This window comes from Diadema setosum, chromosome 17 (genome assembly GCF_964275005.1).
Source record: "Diadema setosum chromosome 17, eeDiaSeto1, whole genome shotgun sequence".
In the NCBI taxonomy this organism is placed as follows: domain Eukaryota; kingdom Metazoa; phylum Echinodermata; class Echinoidea; order Diadematoida; family Diadematidae; genus Diadema; species Diadema setosum.
The window spans coordinates 7,565,909-7,586,454 of record NC_092701.1 but is presented as its reverse complement, the minus strand read 5'-3'; the positions used below and the strand labels follow the sequence as shown (position 1 = coordinate 7,586,454).

General features: G+C 37.6%; 1 protein-coding gene across 1 annotated transcript in view; it reads left to right on the top strand.

Annotated features, from left to right (window-relative positions):
- LOC140241138 (uncharacterized) overlaps positions 1 to 13,688 on the top strand; it is a 37,676-nt gene extending 23,988 nt beyond the window's left edge. Inside the window, exons 4-7 of the mRNA XM_072320899.1 lie at positions 1,008 to 1,171; positions 11,216 to 11,563; positions 12,036 to 12,153; positions 13,547 to 13,688. Coding sequence (XP_072177000.1) covers positions 1,008 to 1,171; positions 11,216 to 11,563; positions 12,036 to 12,153; positions 13,547 to 13,688 — 772 coding nt within the window. The remainder of the gene's footprint in view (positions 1 to 1,007; positions 1,172 to 11,215; positions 11,564 to 12,035; positions 12,154 to 13,546) is intronic.
- The last annotated feature ends 6,858 nt before the right edge of the window (positions 13,689 to 20,546 follow it).

Genomic DNA, 20,546 nt, shown 5'->3' with positions numbered 1-20,546 from the left:
TCTGAACAACATGAATGTTTTAATCGCAAAAGAATTACTATCACCTTTACATTTACGTATCGTGCTTGCCCTTTCGCGCGTAAAGTCCCGCTACGGAGATTTGCAGTTTCGAACACCCAAGACACTAGCATCAGAATATATATTATTAATGGTGTCCATCATTTAAACATCGCGTTATTTTTATTAGTCATTCATGTTCTGTCTTCGTACACCACATATGATGGTTCACTGTGTTTAGAGAAGCACAAGACTTCCAACATGCGGTTACCGAATTGATGAACAGACAGGTATAAGTACAATACATTCTGCTCAGCGGCAAATACTGCATGAAATGTGTGAATTGAATTGGAATGGATTGAATTGGATTGAAATGAATTGAATTGAATTGAATTGAATTGAATTGAATTGAATTGAATTGAATTGAGCTGAATTGAATTGAATTGAACTGAAATGAATTGTACTGAATTGAATTGAATTGAATTGAACTAAACTGAATTGACATTGATTGAACTGAATTGATTGAATTTAACATAGTTGAATTGAGTATGTGTGTGTATGCGTCTCTTTTTGAGCCCTGCTGAATTTTCATCTACTTTATAACTTTGATTATCGTATCATTTAAAACGCTGAATTTAAAATATGATTTGGTTAGCTGGTTCATAGTTCATAGTAAGCTCATAGTTACAGCATTAGAAGAAGGGTCATACTAATGAAATCGTGTTTGCATGAAAATACGTTCGTACAAACCTATCTATTTTCTTTTAAACTGAGCGTTGATACTCTTGCAGTATTGAATACTTCTTTAATCATAACATATTTCGTGTTCCATAGTTTGTTTGAATTCCATGCAACATTTCATTTCTCAACAATCCGATGTCTTCAGTCCTCAGAAAGATTCCACACAATAAATGTGTTGAATGAATGTTGTGCACTCAAATCGATGAAAAGAGATCATGTTGGATAAAAGCACATTTATTGAATCCATTCTTCCTCTTTTATGTCGATAGTGGTGGCGTCGTACCAGATGACTTCGGGCGGGATGACAGCATGTCGTTTACGTCACTGCCAGAAGGAAACTATTGCGTCTACAGCATAGGCGAGGCTATAGCAAATTTTCAAAAAGGTCGATGGGAGTGGAAAGAAGGAGGTTGTCCAAGTGGTTTCGAATCAGGTAAGATTTTATTGGAGTAAGGCGTGTAGTGGGTTCTTTTCTTCACTTTTATTTAAGTTTGTCGACAGACATGATACTTTGATGATACATACAAGGTGATGACACATCTACTGCTTGGAAGTGGAGTAACGGATAGCGACCTGTAGTCTCTTTATGCGGAAATTTATGAGGTTCAAATAGTTCCAGGAGCATACGAAGTTTGGACACACAGATGAGATCGTCCTGACAATGCCAGCGTATAAATGACAACGACAGAGCCTCAGTCGAGAAACTAGACACGAAATACATAATCGCACAAACATTATCCCCAACATGCCCAATGTCATCAATTTCTAATCATCAATGGCCATTAACAGCAGATTGTTTCTGTTTATTATTATGACAAGCAAAATAAAGGTGATATCAAAGTCTTTTCAAATCTATAACAAGTCTACACTTTCGCTTCTCTCCCTGTAATTTCCTGATTTCATCACCAAATTGCACAAATTTTCAGGAATGATTACCGAAAGTGTGTTGCTATAAACATGAGTGCGATTCCAAGAAAGTTCAGTCTCGAATCAGCACAACAACGTGGATGCGTTAAGAAACATTATGGTATCTATAGATGGTCTTGAGTATTTCGAAAATTAAAGAAACTTCATAAATGCCATGCAGTCAAGTAACACAATTCCTGGAAGGCTACTGTAATGACGTCATCATTTTCTATTTTCTTTCTCTATTTCCCTTTAACTTGAAAAGAAAACAATTTAAAATTTTCATGAAAAAGTCAAAACTGATCGTTGAACTCTGATGCCTGGGCCGGATAAATGCTTGAATGGACTCCTTTTTGAGTTACCAGGTCTTGGCAGATTATACGAATTACAAAATGACTGCGAAGATTAGATGTCTGTATTCCTCGTTCATTTCATGTTTTCGTTCTTTGATCTCACTACGAGTCAAATGACTAGCCTTTCAGCCTTGCCTGTATTTCATTCCTCTTCTTTCCTTTTTTTTTCGGGGGGGGGGGGCATATTCTTCTAGTTAACCTGAAGAAAGGCGTGTGACACCTTTTTCTATTTTTTCGTCATGAAAGAATTTTGGCGCTGGCACAGGATGTCATTCCATGCTTCCTTTCCTTACGGGCCGAAACGAAAGAACAAGGGAAAATATTTCCATTCTCCTCTGCCTCGTGGGCATCGATGCACGGTCGCTAACGTTTCGACAGGAAGGATTTTCCCGCCCGCGCCTTGACTAGGTATCGATCGCCGGTGTAGTATCGCTCGTATTCTCGCCTGCATGCCTGCAGTCGAACGCTGAATGAAGTCGCGTTATGCAAGGATGTCAGGGAAAGGAGGAGAGGGGTGTATATGGGGCTCCAATGCCACGAAAAACAGAAAAAAAGAGAGATAGATAGAAAAGAAGAAGGAGATGATGATTGTGATGATGATGATGATGATGATGATGATGATGATGATGATGATGATGATGATGATGAAGGGAGGTGGATTGAGGGAGAGAGTGAAGGGGAAAGGGAGAGAAAACGAGCGAGCAAGATGGACAGAGAGAAGAGACAAATACGAAGAAGAAGAAAAAGAAATACAGATCTTGAAAGGAATTGAGAGTAACAATGGAAGAGGGAGTGAAGGAGAGTGGGAGGGTGCAGAAAAAGAGAAGGACAGACAGATAAATAGATGAAATGATGGAGAATGAATGGTATAGTAATGTAATATAGATAGATAGCTAGATAGATATAGATAGATTGATTGATTGATAGATAGATGGATAGATAGATGAATAGATAGATAGATTGATTGATAGATGGATAGATGGATAGATAGATAAATAGATATATATAGATATATAGATAGATAGATAGATATAGATGGAAATATACATATATATCAATATAAATATATATATATATATATATATATAATATAGATAGATAGATAGGTAGATAGATATAGATAGACAGATAGATAGACGGATAAATAGATAGCTAGATTAAAAAGGGAGAGATGAGGAGAGCATGATATCGAGATTTACGGAGAGATAGCTATAGGACCTATCACATATGTCTTATACTTCCCGATGTTAGTCAATATCAGTGACCTTTTTCCTACGAACCTTTTCCTCGACACTTTGATGCTGATAGGTGCCCTGTAGGAACAAATCGATATAACTTGATGGGTGTTCAAAAAGTAATAAAGGCATCTCTCACTAAGCGGAATATATATAATGCAAGAAGAGGCAAGTGTAGACGGAGTGTAAAATGGCTGCTAAGATTGCATGACGCATAGATGAGGTACACAAGACAGTTTATGTCTGTTCCTTCGTTGTGCTGTAATCTTGAATCTTGATTGAAGCAACGCTTTAAGATACTAGTATCTGTTCTTTCCTGTTCTTCTCAGTGAAGAACACGTTGCTCTTGAAAACTGAATTTCCATAACTTTCTTTGTGCGATCAAACCTTAGAATTTCTGTCTCTCTATGATTTCGAGAATTTGAATAATGACAATTATTAATTGTTATATAACATAATTATGTTTTTTCGGGGGGGGGGGAAGCGGGATTGCGTTGAATTTACCTCATTGATATGTTTAATTTTAATATCAGGATGTTAAAGTCTGATTTACTCACAATGGAATTGATCAGTGCCCTGTATAGGCAAGATCTGGGTATACTTCGTATTAGGGGATCTGTTTTTCTCGCGTGTGCTACATGTGCGTTTTGCCTTGTTTGATTGGGTATCACCAGTTTGCTAGTAAACTATGCCGCTAGTCACAGTAGTCACAGTAGTAAAGTCCAACGGGTACCACAATCATGCCAAAATATGATTTGCAAACTATCATTTACAATAAACGATTGGTATTATTAGGCAAACTGTCGACTGATCATCGCAAAGGCTAACCTTCGATTTATGTTTGAAGAAGCGAGAAGGCAAAAATGAGAATTATCGACTGTTGTCATTGGTACGCGAGGTTTTGTATTCCTGTATGTTGCATATAAGTATAATAGATGATTATATATATATATATATATATATATATATATATATATATATATATATATATATATATTCAATTTAATTCAATTCAACTTTATTTTCACTTCCATTTAATAAACAGGGAAAATTATATACAATGCATTTAACAGAACATATTTGTGATAATTTCAAAAACGTAAATTAATAAAATACATCTGATCATGAGTAACAACATAATTGCATTTTTAAGGTATATACATATGCAGAGTAAAAGGATGGGAATGGAAATGGAGGCTCCTACTAAAAAGCAAAGCTTGTACGATATGGGACCCTCAGAAATACATAAGAGAACGAATAATGACTTAATGAAACTACAAACAGACATATGAAACAAAATCAAAGAAACCAATGTCAGCTGACATGAAATAAAATTAGGAAGGAAAGAAAAAAAAATAAGGAAAAAGAGAAAAAAAAACAAGAAATGAAATTATATAAAACAAAAGATGACAAGAAGAGATTAAAGCTTTACCGTAACATTTTAGACGCATTACGAGTCTTGCAGGTTTTCAGACATTTTTGTATATGATAAAAATAAATATGATGTAAAACTTGTTATGTCTCTGTCAGGTATTGGTTGGGAGACCCCTTCTCATCCCCTCATGAATCAGGCCCGAGGGCGTAACGTAGTTTAGTGAGAGTCACGTGATGTAGTATTAAGTCACCTGATATTCTAGGTCAATGGTAGTTGAACTTTATTGAGAAGAGAGGATGGATCATGTGACCCCGGCGAAGTGCGCTGTCAGAGCAAGATTGAGAAAGTGGCGATATATATCACTTGATCACTTGCTGACTGTCTCGGGTTTTTGGAGTGACGCTGAATCGCCTATTTATCCGGCTTAGGTATACGAAAAGCGTAAAACGCAGGCTCGGTCGAAGGAGGCAGCAATTACAATTAGAGTGAACACCCGTGCATTATTAGCAAGCTGTTATTGTCTGCTCTTATTTCACTACGTCATTCGAACAAAATAGCCTCTTCGAGTAAAAGTATCCACCCATTTAAAAGAGAAAGAAAGAAATATCATACCTCAGAAGTCTTTAAGAAAATCACTTTTTAATGAACATTCAAATCGTTTTTAGACGGGTTGTAAGTGAATCCATAGCCACTTCAAAAAGAAAAAAAAAACCAATGAATTATCCTTGTCGACCATGTTCCTACAGACGAAATTTCTCTGGTTGTGTGTAGCTCTTGTTAATATCACTGACTTTAAATCCAAGGAGATATAGTATTCATTGCCTTCGCAAGTTGTGTATGTCGTCGTCACTTTGTTCCGGATGGCTTATGTCTGCAAAAAGCATAACTGTGCCAGAATATTGACATTGAAATATGAACGCAAAAAATATGTTAAATTCAGGAAAACTCATATTAGTTGGCAAAGTCCGTGTCATTCCATCATATCTGATTTGGGTAAATTTTCCCTAGTGGATTCAGATTTTCAGAACCTTCATTTTAGAGAAAACGGAAAATATATATGTAGAGAAATAATCACCGTTATCTCTTTGCATGCGACATTTTGCAAAAATCGCAGACTGCATATAGGAGTGATTATAAACGCAACTTTTGCATACAGTAATGGAATATTTTACGATGTAACCTGTAAAAAATCCACTAACTTCAAAGCACGTTCACTTTAAAAAAATACTGTCATATCCCACTCTCACGTCTTCTCTTCATCTATAAACGTTTCTGACTATTTTTTGTATCATTCCTGAGAGATAGTTAGTTTAGTGATTTGGTATAACATCACAGATAATCTGTAATGAATACGTCACGGAAAGTAGATACATGTATTACAGTTAGAGAATAACCATTTCGTCTCCAACCTCAAAACGACGAAGTGAAAAAAAAATAAAGGAAAATGGATAACAGATTTTTCATCTATCATGAAGGACACTGATTATACATTTCTGAAATCAGAAAATTCAACCCCTCCTTCTTTTCTTTCTTATCTATATTGAGTTACAGTTTTGTTGAACACGTCCATTATTATTATTCATATCTACTTTGGAGGTTCGCGTGGAGGGTAAGCTCTGGCAGTTGACATAGGATATCTCTGGCTTCTGGAGCGCTTAGAAAAATATTCGAAGTGCATATAGATTAAGGATGACTTGAGTATAATGCTTTATATTATGATTGAAGCGATTCTGAACTTACTTGGGGAACCTTGAAATCTTAAGGCAGGGTCATGCTGTAATCCAGCGGGATGTAAACCGAAACAACAACAACAACCCACCAAAAAAAAAAAAGACATTGAGAGAAAATCCTTCAAAATTGAAGTCCGTTTGCACTCAGTAGATTCTGCTACACGCATGTATAGCAAGTACTCGCGCTGACAGCTTACACTGTGCATAATGTGTCTCTCAGGAACAGACTTGGAAGCCTCAACGAATCCATAAAATGTTTGGTCAGTAAATCCATGTTTGCTGTTTCAAACTGAAGACACTCTTGACCTTTCGGGTCTCCATTGCTATTGTCTGCGTAGCCTTGGTTAAAGGCCCTCAGATCCCTCTGCAGAGACTACAAGAGAAAAGAAAGAGAGAGGGACATGACGTACACGACCGGCGCCACGTTTTCTAAAAAGTTTGTGTGTGTGTGTGTGGGGGGGGGGGGGTAGTTTATATGAAATTCTGGTGCCACTTTAAGGTTTCATCGGCTGACCAGAAAAGAATCGCTCTGGTACAGTTTGTTTTTTTCCGGGTGCCACTTCCGGGGTCAAAAAAAGTGGGGGCAAAGTGGTTACACCCTATGTATTCCTATAATGTTGTGCAAAAAAGGAGGGGGGGGGGGGCTCGGCCCCCGGTTTTACCGGCCTTGACGTAAGAGGCAAGTCCCAGCGAGAGGGACTTTTGAGATCCGCCTGAATTCCTATAAGCGCACGCCTTTCCACTAGCGTTTGGTAACAAAAATCACGGCCAATCAGCAAAGCGCCATGTGAAAAAGTTGATGCATAATCGTGTGGGAATGACAGCCAATGGAGTAGTAGCATTGGTCATTGTGACGAACTGAATTATTTCGTGACTGAATATCATTCAGTAAGTTGCTGTTTGTTGTTTTGGTTTTAATGGCGTGTGTCACTCAGAATTGAGTATTTACGCCATATCTAAGAATGGTGCTCCGGTTAGTCTTTCTCCCAGTCATGTATCACAATCTTAGCTCTGAAAAGGTCCTCTCCCTGACGCGCTTGGGTATCGCCTTCTCGCTGTCTGGTCTTACGGCAGCGTGAAAGCCTCTGTACAAAACTAGCGTCTGCTCGGCATTTCCCTTGAAAATTTTAAGGCGAAGACATCGGTTTTGCTTCCCAGCAACCCAACTAGACGAGGGCTGAAGAAATAACTGTCCTCTATGCCTCCCTCAGTTTCAGTTTTCATTTTTCCTTTTTGGTTTTTGGTTTTTCGTCGGACATTGTCATTCTGTTATATGCTTTCTCTGTGTTGTTTGTCAGCAGTCAAATCTTCACAGGACGTTGATCTTCACTCTCTAAAAGCATGCAATCAGATTCGTTTTCAGAAGTAACACGAGACGGCATTGCATTAACGTTTCCAGGTAAAAAAGGCAAAAGTTTGGATGACAACTTAAACAGCAATAGGATATATTTACGTGTCATGATGATTATCCACGTTTTTCCCTCAATTCCCTTTCTTGGTGACAGCTTTACAAAAAATTTGTCAGAAATAGTGAAAGATTTCTGACAGTTATATTCTTGTTTATGTGTTCTTATAACCGATTGTTTTCCTCCTTGTTTTACACTATTTTCTGACGTCTTAGCACATAAATTCGTAGGCTTGTAAAATGTAGGCTGTATGATATTACAGGAAGATGATAATTTCAAGCTGTGTGTATGTGTGAGTTTGTGTTTGAGGTATACCATTGTCCATTTGCTTGTACAAGATTTGGTCGTATAGTCGCACTAAATTCTTTCGTCTCCGTTAATAAATCATAGTTCATAGACACTCATGGTAATTTTATATCAGTTCTGCTGTTCAGTGCTGATAATTAGTAATAATTACGGGTGTCAGTAATCAGCCTTTCTCTGAATAAATGCTCATAAACTTGTGACGTCAACTCTGTCACTGTAATATTTCGCCATACCGTGTAACCATGGTAACGTAGCAATGGTATTTTAAAGTCGTGGTCCGTAGAGTGTTGACGAATGCGCCAGCATGAATCGAGCCTGTGTATAATCCTCCGCTTGCCACATTAATTTCTTGATCATAAGAAGTATGATAGGTATGTGTGTAAAATTTGTGCAAAATTTGATTCACTGTCACTGAAGGGGTTGGTACGTTCCCTGGCACCGCCTCTCTTTTCTAATAACACAACTATTTTGTTCAAACCTCTTTATACAGACGATGTGCACTTGCTTATTTTTTTTTTCTTTTTGGCTTTTAGACAAACTATATATGCATACATTATTTTGTATTACATTGACTTCTTATAATTGGTGTATAGTTAAAAAGAATTTATTTGATGCTGTAAATAAGTATTAATGAAACTTAATTAGAGAAAAAAAAACAAAGAAACAAAGCAACAGATACTTTACCCAACCGATAGTACTTCGGTAAGACGCCCACACATGAAAAGTTTCCTCCGCTCTAACTGTCTTCTCGACCTGTCAAAATAACGACGTGTAAACGATCTGTCGAGAGAAGAGCTCCGCCATGATCACGAGTGACAATAATGTCTTGGAGTCACTGAGTTTTGAATGTCGGAGGGACATGAAGAGAGGCGGAGAGGTATTGAAGAGACCCTACAAGGGGACAAAGAAACAGATACGGGGGCTGAGACTGAGTGTGTGAGAGAAAGAGAGATGGTAATATATAGATGAATAGAAGAAGAGAAAGAAAGAGACTGAAGGAGTGATATATACCTATACATATATATATATATATATATATATGTATATAACACACACACACACACACACACACACACATATATATATATATATATATATATATATATATATATATATATGTATATATATATATATATATATATATATATATATATACGTTTGTGTCTGTCTGTGTGTCTGTGAGTGAGAGATCGAGTGATATGATCAGATTGGGAGATAATTAGATAGACAGATAACTGATGGAAAGAGGGTGGGAGATATTGATGTCTATTGATACTTGGAAGATATGATATACACAAATATAATACACTGTATTATCTATGTGTGTGGATACGTATAGATAGACAAAAAGCTATAGATAGATAATGATAGATGAACATTATTATATTCCGATATGAACATAGATAATTAGATAGATAGATAGATAGACAGATAGATAGATAGATAGATAGATAGATAGATAGATAGGGATAGAGAGTAAGAGAAGAGAGAGAGAGAGTGAGAGAGAGAGAGATGGACCGTTATCACCATTCACACGTTTATCGCCCTGTAGGAAACGTAATATTGAGTTTCTCGCGGTGAGTGGTTGACTTGTGGCTAGGGTTACCACTAATCTAGCCACGATAGCACTTGACTCAATTTTGACCTCTTTCCTGGTGTTACTCTTTCCAACTTATTTTTGACGTTGTATCTGTCTTGACAGCATACCATAAAAAGCTCTTTCGTCCCTCATTTACCCTTTAAGCACATGACCAAGTAAGAATAATGAAAAAGATTAATATCTATGACAACAAAATTCGTTTATGCGATGGATAAATTTCGCTGAAGTGTACGTATAGTCAGGTCTTATACTGTAGATTTTGGTGTGTGTGTGTGTGTGTGTGTGTGTGTGTGTGTGTGTGTGTGTGTGTGTGTGTGTGTGTGTGTGTGTGGTTTTTTTTTAGTACTCTACAACATACAATCCACAACAACTCGTGGACTCAGTTTGCATCTTAATCATCAAATCACGGGATACGCACAGCGGTGATGATTGATAAAAAAAAAAAAAATGAGTTTAACACTGACACTACTACACCCACTTCTTCTACTATTGCTACCACCATTGTTTGGATATAACCTTTCGACATTACTAAGCCTTTTCTGATCATTGCTTTTGTCCTATTTACTCGAAAAATCTGAGACATTCTACCTTTTCCAGTTTGTATGCGATTGTCTCATCCATGGTATATCCTATCACCACAAACGCCATCAGGCCACTACTGTCACTCCACTTTTACCGTCACGAATACTACTGCTAGTGTCACCACTACAGCAACTCCTACCACCATTATTAACCACCACTATACAACTACTGGTAGTAACATCACTACTACCACCAACACCACTACCATCACTACCAAAATAACAAGCTACTACTTCTACAACATACTGCAAGGTTTTGGTGTTTTACCACTACAAGTAATACTACTGCCACTACTATTACTACTACTTGTTACTACTGCTGCTACTACTGCTACTACTACTACTACTACTACTACTACTACTACTACTACTACTACTACTACTACTATAACCATACCACTATTGCTGGATTACTACAATTACTACAACTACTACTAATACTACTTCTGCTACTACTACTACTACTACTACTACTACTACTACTACTACTACTACTACTACTAGCACTACTATAACCATACCACTACTGCCACCACTACTTCTGCTTCCACTGATACTTCTATTACTACTAATGTATAATACTACAACTACTACAACAACTACTATTACTGCCACTAACTACTACTGCTACTACTACAACAACTACTATTACTGCCACTAACTACTACTACTACACTACTACTGCTCACCACCACTATACTACTACTACTACTACTGCTCACCACCACTATACTACTACTACTACTACTACTACTACTACTACTACTACTACTACTACTACTACTACTACTACTACTACTACTCACCACTACCGCCACCACAACTACCGGTACTCCAAACACTACTTCCCTAATTACTCTTGCTATAATTACCTACCACATTAGCGTTTCCTAATGTCGGCAGCCGGCGTACAACCTCATGTCCTTCATTCCAGTTCTGACATCATAGTTATTGCATCTTACTTCTTTTTTTCTTCCATTGCCAGGCTTTTCAACCTTACCATTCAACACATCCTATACCCTCAAGGAAAACTTTCTGGCCGACCCCGCTCCCATCCCATCACCGATGTCCCTCTTCCGCGTGCGCAACACGGCCGTCCACTACTGCTGCACGCAGTCCGGCGACGTCGACACCCCGATCGACGTCCCCTTCATCATCCCGTTCTTCCTCTTTCCATTCACGGAGCGAAAGTGCCAGAAGGTGCGGGGAATGCGAGACCAGCTGCAGCACGTGGTGTGGCCCTCCATGCAGTACGGCGGGGGAGTGCACCCGTATTTCAATGACACCGCGAACGGTGAAAACGTGTTCTACTACTGTTACTACGTGCCAGATAGTGAGTATTGTGCGAAAAAAAGAATAAAGTGTCCTGAAAAAATCAACAGAAAACTCATCAACATTGGATCAATCAACAATCAAATCGTCCTGATCGAATTTCACCTGTTTCCCCGGATATATGGGGGAGGTGTTACCATTCGCTGACGTAATACCAGAAACATGAGTGTATTTATGTGGATACTGAAATAGTTCTTTTGGCAAAAGGACACAGAAACAGATTTTGTGGTGAGTTATTTCCTTTTGTGACCCTGAAAGTATAGAAAGGTTGAGCGTCTTCCAAATAATAGTTACCGTTTACTTTATCAGGAAAAGAAAAAGGCCAAAGAGTGCATGCATGTCATTGGAATTTCTGAAAGATGTCCAGTGATATTCCGATGATACCTACATCTTACAAACTGCGTCAACCACATGGAGGCTCATTCGGGCATCTTTCTCTCTCTCTCCCCTCCTCCTCATCTTTTGAATTCAAGCGATTGTCATGGAAACCAACATCATCATAGCAACCTACACGGTGATGATTGGAACTCCAACGGTGACTTTCATCGTTCTGTGCGCCTGTCGGTTTACACACAAGAAGCTTCGAAAGAGGTTTGGTGCTATGAGATGATTGTATTTCCCGTTGAAGTGATAACTTTGTCATAATACGTCGGTTAGGCCAATAGGTATGGCGATCTAAGTATTATTATCTATGCGTACTGCAATTATTCCTTCTTAATCTAATTAGCTAGAGCGATGTGCAGAGTCAAATAATATAGAATCATTGCATGGAGAACAGTGTCTGAATATCAATGCAAGGACTATTTTTTATATACTATACGAAATGAATTAATAGAATATTTCGTCAGTAAATCGAAAAAAGATCCATATTCTATTCATCTATGAGTATTTTTCATTTCTCGACTTATGAATGAATCGCCATAATCCAGGATCAAGCTTTATGAATGCATCGTGTTTGCGGCTCTCTAATCGATATTTTCAGTCACTTGTTAGTGATTAAGGATAAGGAGATCAAGAATGAAATAAAGGATAGTGAACCTTAAAGATAATAATCCTCTCCTCAGATCTCGAAACAACTGGACTTCTTGATATCATTACCAGGGGAGGGTAGAAATGATTTTACGCAACCATGTCTGTATAGTAAATTACTTGTCTCACCTCAATAAGAAAAAACACGTTTCATCTGAACAGCAGTTTTTATCATATAATACAAAAATATCTAAGACTTTCGCACATTCTCTACCGAACTGAGTTTACACAGTCAACTATTTTATATCAAGATTTCATCCTATATGCAATAATATATCCAATGAACTGAAAAACCGTCCTCAGAGCATATTTACAGGCAACTTCGGACACGCTTTCTTTTAACAAATACTGGGTAATATACTATGCCAATACTTCATCATATCGTCTTTCTTACCCCTTTATTGTTTGTTTACCATTTCTTTTGATAATCATTTTGTACCCCTATTGTAATCTGCCACACATTTTGAAGTTTTCTTCGAGGCACTTTCTAATCAATTTATTCTGACAGGCTTTTATTGGTCCCCGTGAAAACTGTCCTTACCTCACAAGATCTTGAGTAGATATGAAAATAAATCACATTGAAATGAAATGAAATGAAATGAAATGAAATGAAATGAAATGAAATGAAATGAAATGAATTCTTCGAGGCACTTTCTAATCAATTCTGACAGGCTTTTATTGGTCCCCGTGAAAACTGTACTTACCTCACAATTATGAAACTTTGAAGATCTTGAGTAGATATGGAAATAAATCACATTGAAATGAAATGAAATGAAATGAAATGAAATAAAATGAAATCAAATCAAATGAAATCAAATGAAATCAAATCAAATCAAATCAAATCATATCAAATTAAATCAAATTAAATGAAACAAGCCGATATTTTCCAGCGAAGTGACTTCTAGTACTACTGACATATTATGACGCTTCTTATTTCCCGTTTGTTCCTAGAAAGAAACAGCGCAAGTCGTTGTTGGCTGCAGCGTGCTCCACCGGCACCAGCGATGCCCCGGTGGTCATCAAGACAGGGTCATCGTCGAGCTGATGTGGACGTCGACGACCAGGCCGAGCCCAATGCCGGTGAGACGGAATTTTGATGACGTTGCGAGCGTCCCTGCCGCGATGACGAACAGTGGGGGCCAAAAGGATACCACTGGAACATCCACCCCTCCCACTCCTTCTCCTCCTCCCCCTCCCCCTCCCCCTCCCTTCGCCATTCCCCACAATGAAAAAGTGGAAGCTCTGTGGTGTAGTAAGCATGCCCTGGACTCGATAAAAACGAAGATTCTGGATTCGAGCCTTGCCTGGTACTTACAATCCCTGGACAAGATGACTTACTCACCGACGGATGCCTGGCATCGCTGGAATTATAATTGCATGGTATTCTGGGAGAAATATAGGTATTAATCAGGGGCGGATCTAATTTTTTGCTGGGGAGGGGGAATGAGTTTGGGTCATGACACGAAAAAGCAAAAAAAAAAAGTCTTTATAATTTTTGTTGTCACAAAATCGGCTGACAAGCAAATAAAAAAAGAAAGACTAATTGAGTATAAACAGCTTACACCTCAAAACAAAGAATAACAAAACAATATGGAGGCCATAGGGGGTTTGAGCCCTACCCCCCCCCCTCCCCCCGATCCGCCACTGATCATGGAAACACAAGATTGCAAAGTGTTGATGTTACTGTCAGTAATTCCATGTAAAAGGTGAATAATGATTTTGAAAATCATTACTTTATTAAGTGTCAAGATACCACTTTGATACACAACTGATTCTAACGGAAGGAATAAGGACTGGATCCCAGAAGAAATGAACGAGTAATTGGAATTATCTGATCTGTTCCTGGTAAAGAAGGCATCAGATTTTGGGGTATTTTGTGTTCATGATGACGCTTTTCTCTATTCATACGGACCCTCGCCCTTAAAGTGTTGTCAGGGCTATTAGAACATTGCTTTAGAACCTATCGAAAGCAAATTCTGATCTCATGTGCTGATCAATGCCATTTTCATCTCGATAATTCCCTTTGTCCGTCCCCTTTATCCTATATTTTCTGCCCTTTCCCAATTTCGTCTTTCGTTTAGCAACTTTAGCAAATGCACTTCTAGTTTACTAAGATAGTCGTGATAGTAGTTGGGTAATTTCACAGCAGTATTCCGTGAGATCAAAGTTGACGAGGATTATAAAACTTTGTGAAAGTGTGTCCCCTTTATTCGCTTCAATTAAAAATTATGTCGCTGTCACTTAAAATACGATGGAATACAAATGTACTTATAGTGATGAGGTACTATAGAAAGGCATCAGTCGCATTCGGATCAAGTGAGTAAACGTCACCTAGGAAATAAAGGATTTTAGACATCGCGCTGTTCCGGGGCACTGGTTGCCTGCAGGTGAAACATCAGAAAACTGCACTGAGCACAGATAACAAGCCAGTTCGTAGTTCCACTTTGCGCATGAGCAGGAAAAGGTCTTTTGTACCAACAGACGTGTTGGCTTTTTAGATTCAAACAGATAAGCATCTGTGATACAATGATCCTCGCAAATGTTGCTTGCCAGCACATCCACGTGTCCACCTGACAACAGGGCTAGTACAGTAGTATTTTGGCAAGATTAACGGAAACGCTCTGTTAAAGCACGCGATGCAAAACAAAGAATTGGATGTTTCCCCAAGCCGACGGACCATTTCGGTCATCTGGTCTACCTAAGTTCATTTTTTGTTTGAACATGAATATACCACAAATACATCGGGTAAGTTTATGCGTTATGACACTTTTGAAACGAGTGCAGTGCCTAACCAACCGAGAAAAGATAAAGGCTATTTGCACCAATGTGCACGTGAGCTAATTACGAACTGGCTTTATTGGTTGCGTATTGTCCCGCCCCGCTGGGAGCAAAACTTGGCTGCAGGACAATCGTGGCACACGGTCGTTTCACTTTTCACAGTATCGGTGCCATATTCTACACCGTGCTGTTTTCAGTGGCAGTAATGCGTGTACAGTTATCAGTACATATAGCATTATGGGAGTGGGCATTGATTATTGAGTTCGTTAATATAATCTGATAATGAACAGTTATAGCAAGAATATTAGAGTAGAAGCTCATCTGTTATGGAAATCCATCTGAAATTGGCGTTGAACTTTTTTTTTTTACCTCAATACAATATACTTACCTCCGGACTTTTCAGGTGTTAACGCTGCAGCCTACACTTATCAGGAAATCAAAAAGTTAGTGACCTATTTCTGGTTTTTGTTTTTAATCAATGTGGACATGTAAAACGAAGTATATAATCCAAAAGAAAATTTAAATCTTAATTGGGAGGACTTTGAAGAAAAAACAACGAAGAAGAGAGGACAGCGCGTGTTCTTTTTAATACAATCCTCGTAAAATTGGCACCACGCTTGACGTAGATGAGGGCTAACCGGAAAGTGGACACACAACATGACTCATCCAAAAGTTCTGAAGCGCATGCGCTATTAAGGGTCTGTCAATACCGTCGTTGGTCTTGGAACATAATTCACAATGCAGGGCTGCCAACTCTCACTCATTGAGAGTGAGACTCACTCATTTTGGTCCTTTCTCACTCTAAAACTTTATTTCATTTGCATGCATTTCTATTGATCTCACTCATTTTGACTCCGAAATTATAGCATTGGCCTATGGGAGTCTCACTCTCAAGTAGTTTCCAATGTTGGCAGCCCTGACAATGTCACACTTTGAGTTAGTTGCAGTTCTCTGAAAACACGCATTTTCAACCCGGGTGGAGTGTAATATATTTGTTGTTTTGTTTGTATGTGTTTTTTTTTTCGTTTTTTTTTTTTTTTAGCTCTCCAAAGAAAACGACGCATTTGATTCTACCGATTGCAATACAAATATCGCTCTGTCGTCTGGTATCGTTTACAAGTGAGCATTTAACTAAACGTTCTGTCCATATGCAGACATGACGAATGTTCCGCTGTCATGTGGTCATTATTTACCCAATAACCCATGTATGATAATATAATCATGCAATTTCAGTGGATGCAGATGCCAGTTCGTGTCATTTTGGCATGCTGCCCTCTATCGCAGGAACACCCGAAAGTTTTAGAGTTGATTGCACTCTTTATCATGACTAGAACTTTTATTGCAGACGCAGCAACGAAAAATCACACACAGACATTCTGCCCCGTACACTTTTTCCATTTCATGAAAACACACGTGCTATCACCTACCTGTGTCGCAAGTCTTTTTGTTGTTGGTGTTGTTGTTGCAATCTTGTATTTCAGATTTAGATAGATCATTTAATGTTGCAAGTGAGTAGCCTGATGATGTATGCAATTTTATTCCGATATTGGGTGTGAATCAAAGTGTAGAATTTAATCTGCCGTGACCAGAGAAGATAAAAATGTTATGTTTGTACAGAATGAATTTGATGGAATAATCATGTAAAAATTGTACAGCATTTTATATTCTTATTCAGAGCAAAGGTGAATTGCATCTTGTAAATAAAAATCATATCACAATCAATTTGTCCATTATACTGCTAACTCTTCACAGATAAAGACAAAATAAAATGTTCAACTGGTAACTACAAACATGACATACTAGTTCATTTATACAAACAATTCTACTTTTGCAAAGACTCTAACGGCACTACAACTATACAAGATTATCACTATTCCAACTGTAACTGATACTTTTATTGTCTGCAACTTTAAGGTGGTACATTTTGAAGAGTTTAAATGCAAAACAGATAATTCCATTTTTATCAGTCTGAGATATTTGGGATCTGCTGAAAAACAGATCAAATAATCAAAATACATGATACTTTTAATAATATCTTCAAAAATATTTTTCGTTATGTAATCAGTGGAGTATCACTGAAAAGATTTCATTTTTCTCTATCTATTTTGATGATAACATTGGCTTAAAAAAAATTGAAGTGGAGTTTATCTGTTTCTGCAAAATCTTCGTACATTGTACTTACTAAATTGTATTATGCTATACATTCACTCACTTCCGATTAACACGCTTTTTTGGTGTCATTTTTACTTCGATAACGTCACGTTTGTGGCCTCCATATTTTATCGTACTTCACTCTGATCGAGAGAGGGACGCTACAGCGCAGAATAAACGCTTGATTGTTGATTCGGTTTCCTGGAAGTGATGTTTATATTTGTGCGAATATGTCTGTTTGTCTGTCTGTCTGTCTGTCTGGACGGGGCCAATCCATCTGCAAAACATCAAAAAATATGCTTTGCAATTGGATTGAAAAACATCTGCAAAATATCATACTATTGTAAAAACGTGCAATCTTGATAATTAACATAACTGCTATCTGTGATTTATCTTGAAATCTGCATTATGCGTAAAATTCATCATGTTCATTGATATACACATGTGTATATGTGCCTCATTGCTCGGGAATTATGAACAAACAACATTGTATGAACTACCATGGAGTGTAAAAGGACAAGCAAGGTCAAGTTTAATATACATGTGGATTGAATGAATACAGCAATGTTCATAGTAGAAAGTGCAGTTAATGCTGGATAAGGAGACTACTACCAAGACTACAGCTTAGGACGTCACAAGCATAGAACGACACAAAAACAAAAACAAAAACAAAAATTCTTTTTCTTTTTTTTTTGGGGGGGGGGGGGGCGAGTACACATTCTTTCAGCTTGTTACTGACGAATGTTAAGAGTAATTCAATTCCCCTGCCTTCTGAAAGAGGCAAATCAAGTGCTCTATTACCATTCATGAAAAGTGAAAATACATTGAATTTTCTTCTCTTTCTTTTAGACATAACATCACAAGCTGTATAGTAGTCTTCTCATCCAGCGATGGCGGCAAAAATTTATAACCTGTGAATGGATCGTTTGATTTTCCTCAAACTTGCACTGATGTGTGCAGCTACTTTATAATATTGCTGCATTTGCTCAATCCAAATGCATATTAAGGTGAACTTGTCCTGTAGCTCTATGGTACTATGTGTTAAAAAAAAATGTACACGTGAAAATGAACAAACACACTCACAGGCGTTGTATTTGACAAACATGATGAATCAATTTTATTGCAAAATCATGTGATGTTTTATCCACATCCAAGGAATGAAATTCGACTGGCAAGAACAGTTCCCCCAACCAGACATTTAAAGGTTTGTACTGAAGAAGTTCAAGGACAAGTAAAAGACGAAAGTAAAGAAACAAAATGATCCTTTCTGGATATATTATGGCCCTCAAGCTCAAAATCTTATTGCCCATGACTTTCAAAGCCAGTAGCTCAATACAAGAGTGAGTTGCAGTCATCATGTAATGTGGCAGCATGGGCACTTGCAGTCAGGTATTTCATATATGAAATTTCATGAAAACTATATTATCTACAAAATGGACAATTTTCATTAATTTACTACGAAGAAAGTACAGATGAAAGTTAATTACACTGCTAATTCACTATCAACATATGTGGTGTCATTTTGCGGGGAACATTGTTCTGAGGTTGGTTTCCAAACATTGCTTAATAAAGACATTACCTTTTCCAATTTGGCAGATTGACAAGAATTGCTAAAACAAGAAAAACATATTTTTATACAAAATGAAAAAAAAAAAAATAAGGCAATGTTTGGCTCGAGAACATTGAAATACACTTCATAGGCAATCTTGTACCACTAAGAGAAATGTTGACAATTACTCCTTCTTTTATACATAATATTTAAAAAATGATTACATAATCAAAAAAAATGTAGTATAGTACACCACCAAAAGTTTAAGATTAGGAACTAAAATTGATTTTAAATATCATGGTCTCTTAAATGAAATCTGGGAAACAATGAACGGAATCACTGCACAAAAAATGTCTTTAAACAACTAAATGTAATTAAATGTATTCCATGCATCCTACTTGTGAAGAGAGACACAAGGTAAAAGTCATGTGACATAACATAAATTTTGACATCATCGAGTAAAAACATAATACTGACATTCCAGTGGTCGCATAGAATACAAATTAAGACTTCATAGCCTTTCATCGCCATGGAAACAGGTTCTAATCAACCTCACCTGGCCCGGTCTGTGAACACTATTGTTGCTAACTATGTCTGCACCTGGTTCCAACCCAAGCTATAACAAAAGACTGTTACATCATCGCTTCGGTACTATATTTCCCACAAATCTCTCTGATCGTGCACACATTTCAGTAATATGTCGCTCGTCTCAAAACCTGCCTATCATCCATATACCTCTTCAGTATAATTTCTCCTCAAACCAGGGCTTGCAAACCCAAAGTCAGTCCATATTCTAGATCAGACCTGGAAGCTACAGAAATGACAACAATTTGTAATATTTTTGTATTTTTGGATTATTTTGGATTAAATCTCAATTTTCCAGTAAACTGTGCACTTTGAAACATCCATATAAAGTGCGTTATAAATATATTGTATTATTATTATTGTTATTATAAAGACATGGAAGGCATATTGGACTCTCTCATGACAAGTAAAATCCATCTGTCCCGAATTCAAACTTTTTTGATTGGTTGATGTATTGGCAAAATCTAGATTTTCTGCACCACTGATGCATTTAGGTCATTCTGCACTAAATCAAGTAAAGTGTGTACTGCAGCTTGCATGCTTCTTTGAATATTGATGCCATTTCATGTTAAAGTTAGACTCTGATGACACTTCTTCTGTTCCGTACACCTGGGGGGTGTTTCAACAACGCTTGTCAGCGCCGACAACTGTCGGCGCTGACCAATTTCAGCAAAATCCTTGGTTTTGATTGGCTGGGATGCTCTGGTCACTGACTGTTACTATGGTGATTCAAGTTGTCAGCGCCGACAAACGTTGATGAAACACCCCCCTGATCAAACTTTAGTTTAACAAAAGCAATTTGAAGATGTTGTGGCATTGAACTTTAAACATACCCTGTATACAGCTATTAAACACACATTTAAAGGAACAGTCCACCCTGAAAATTAGTTTG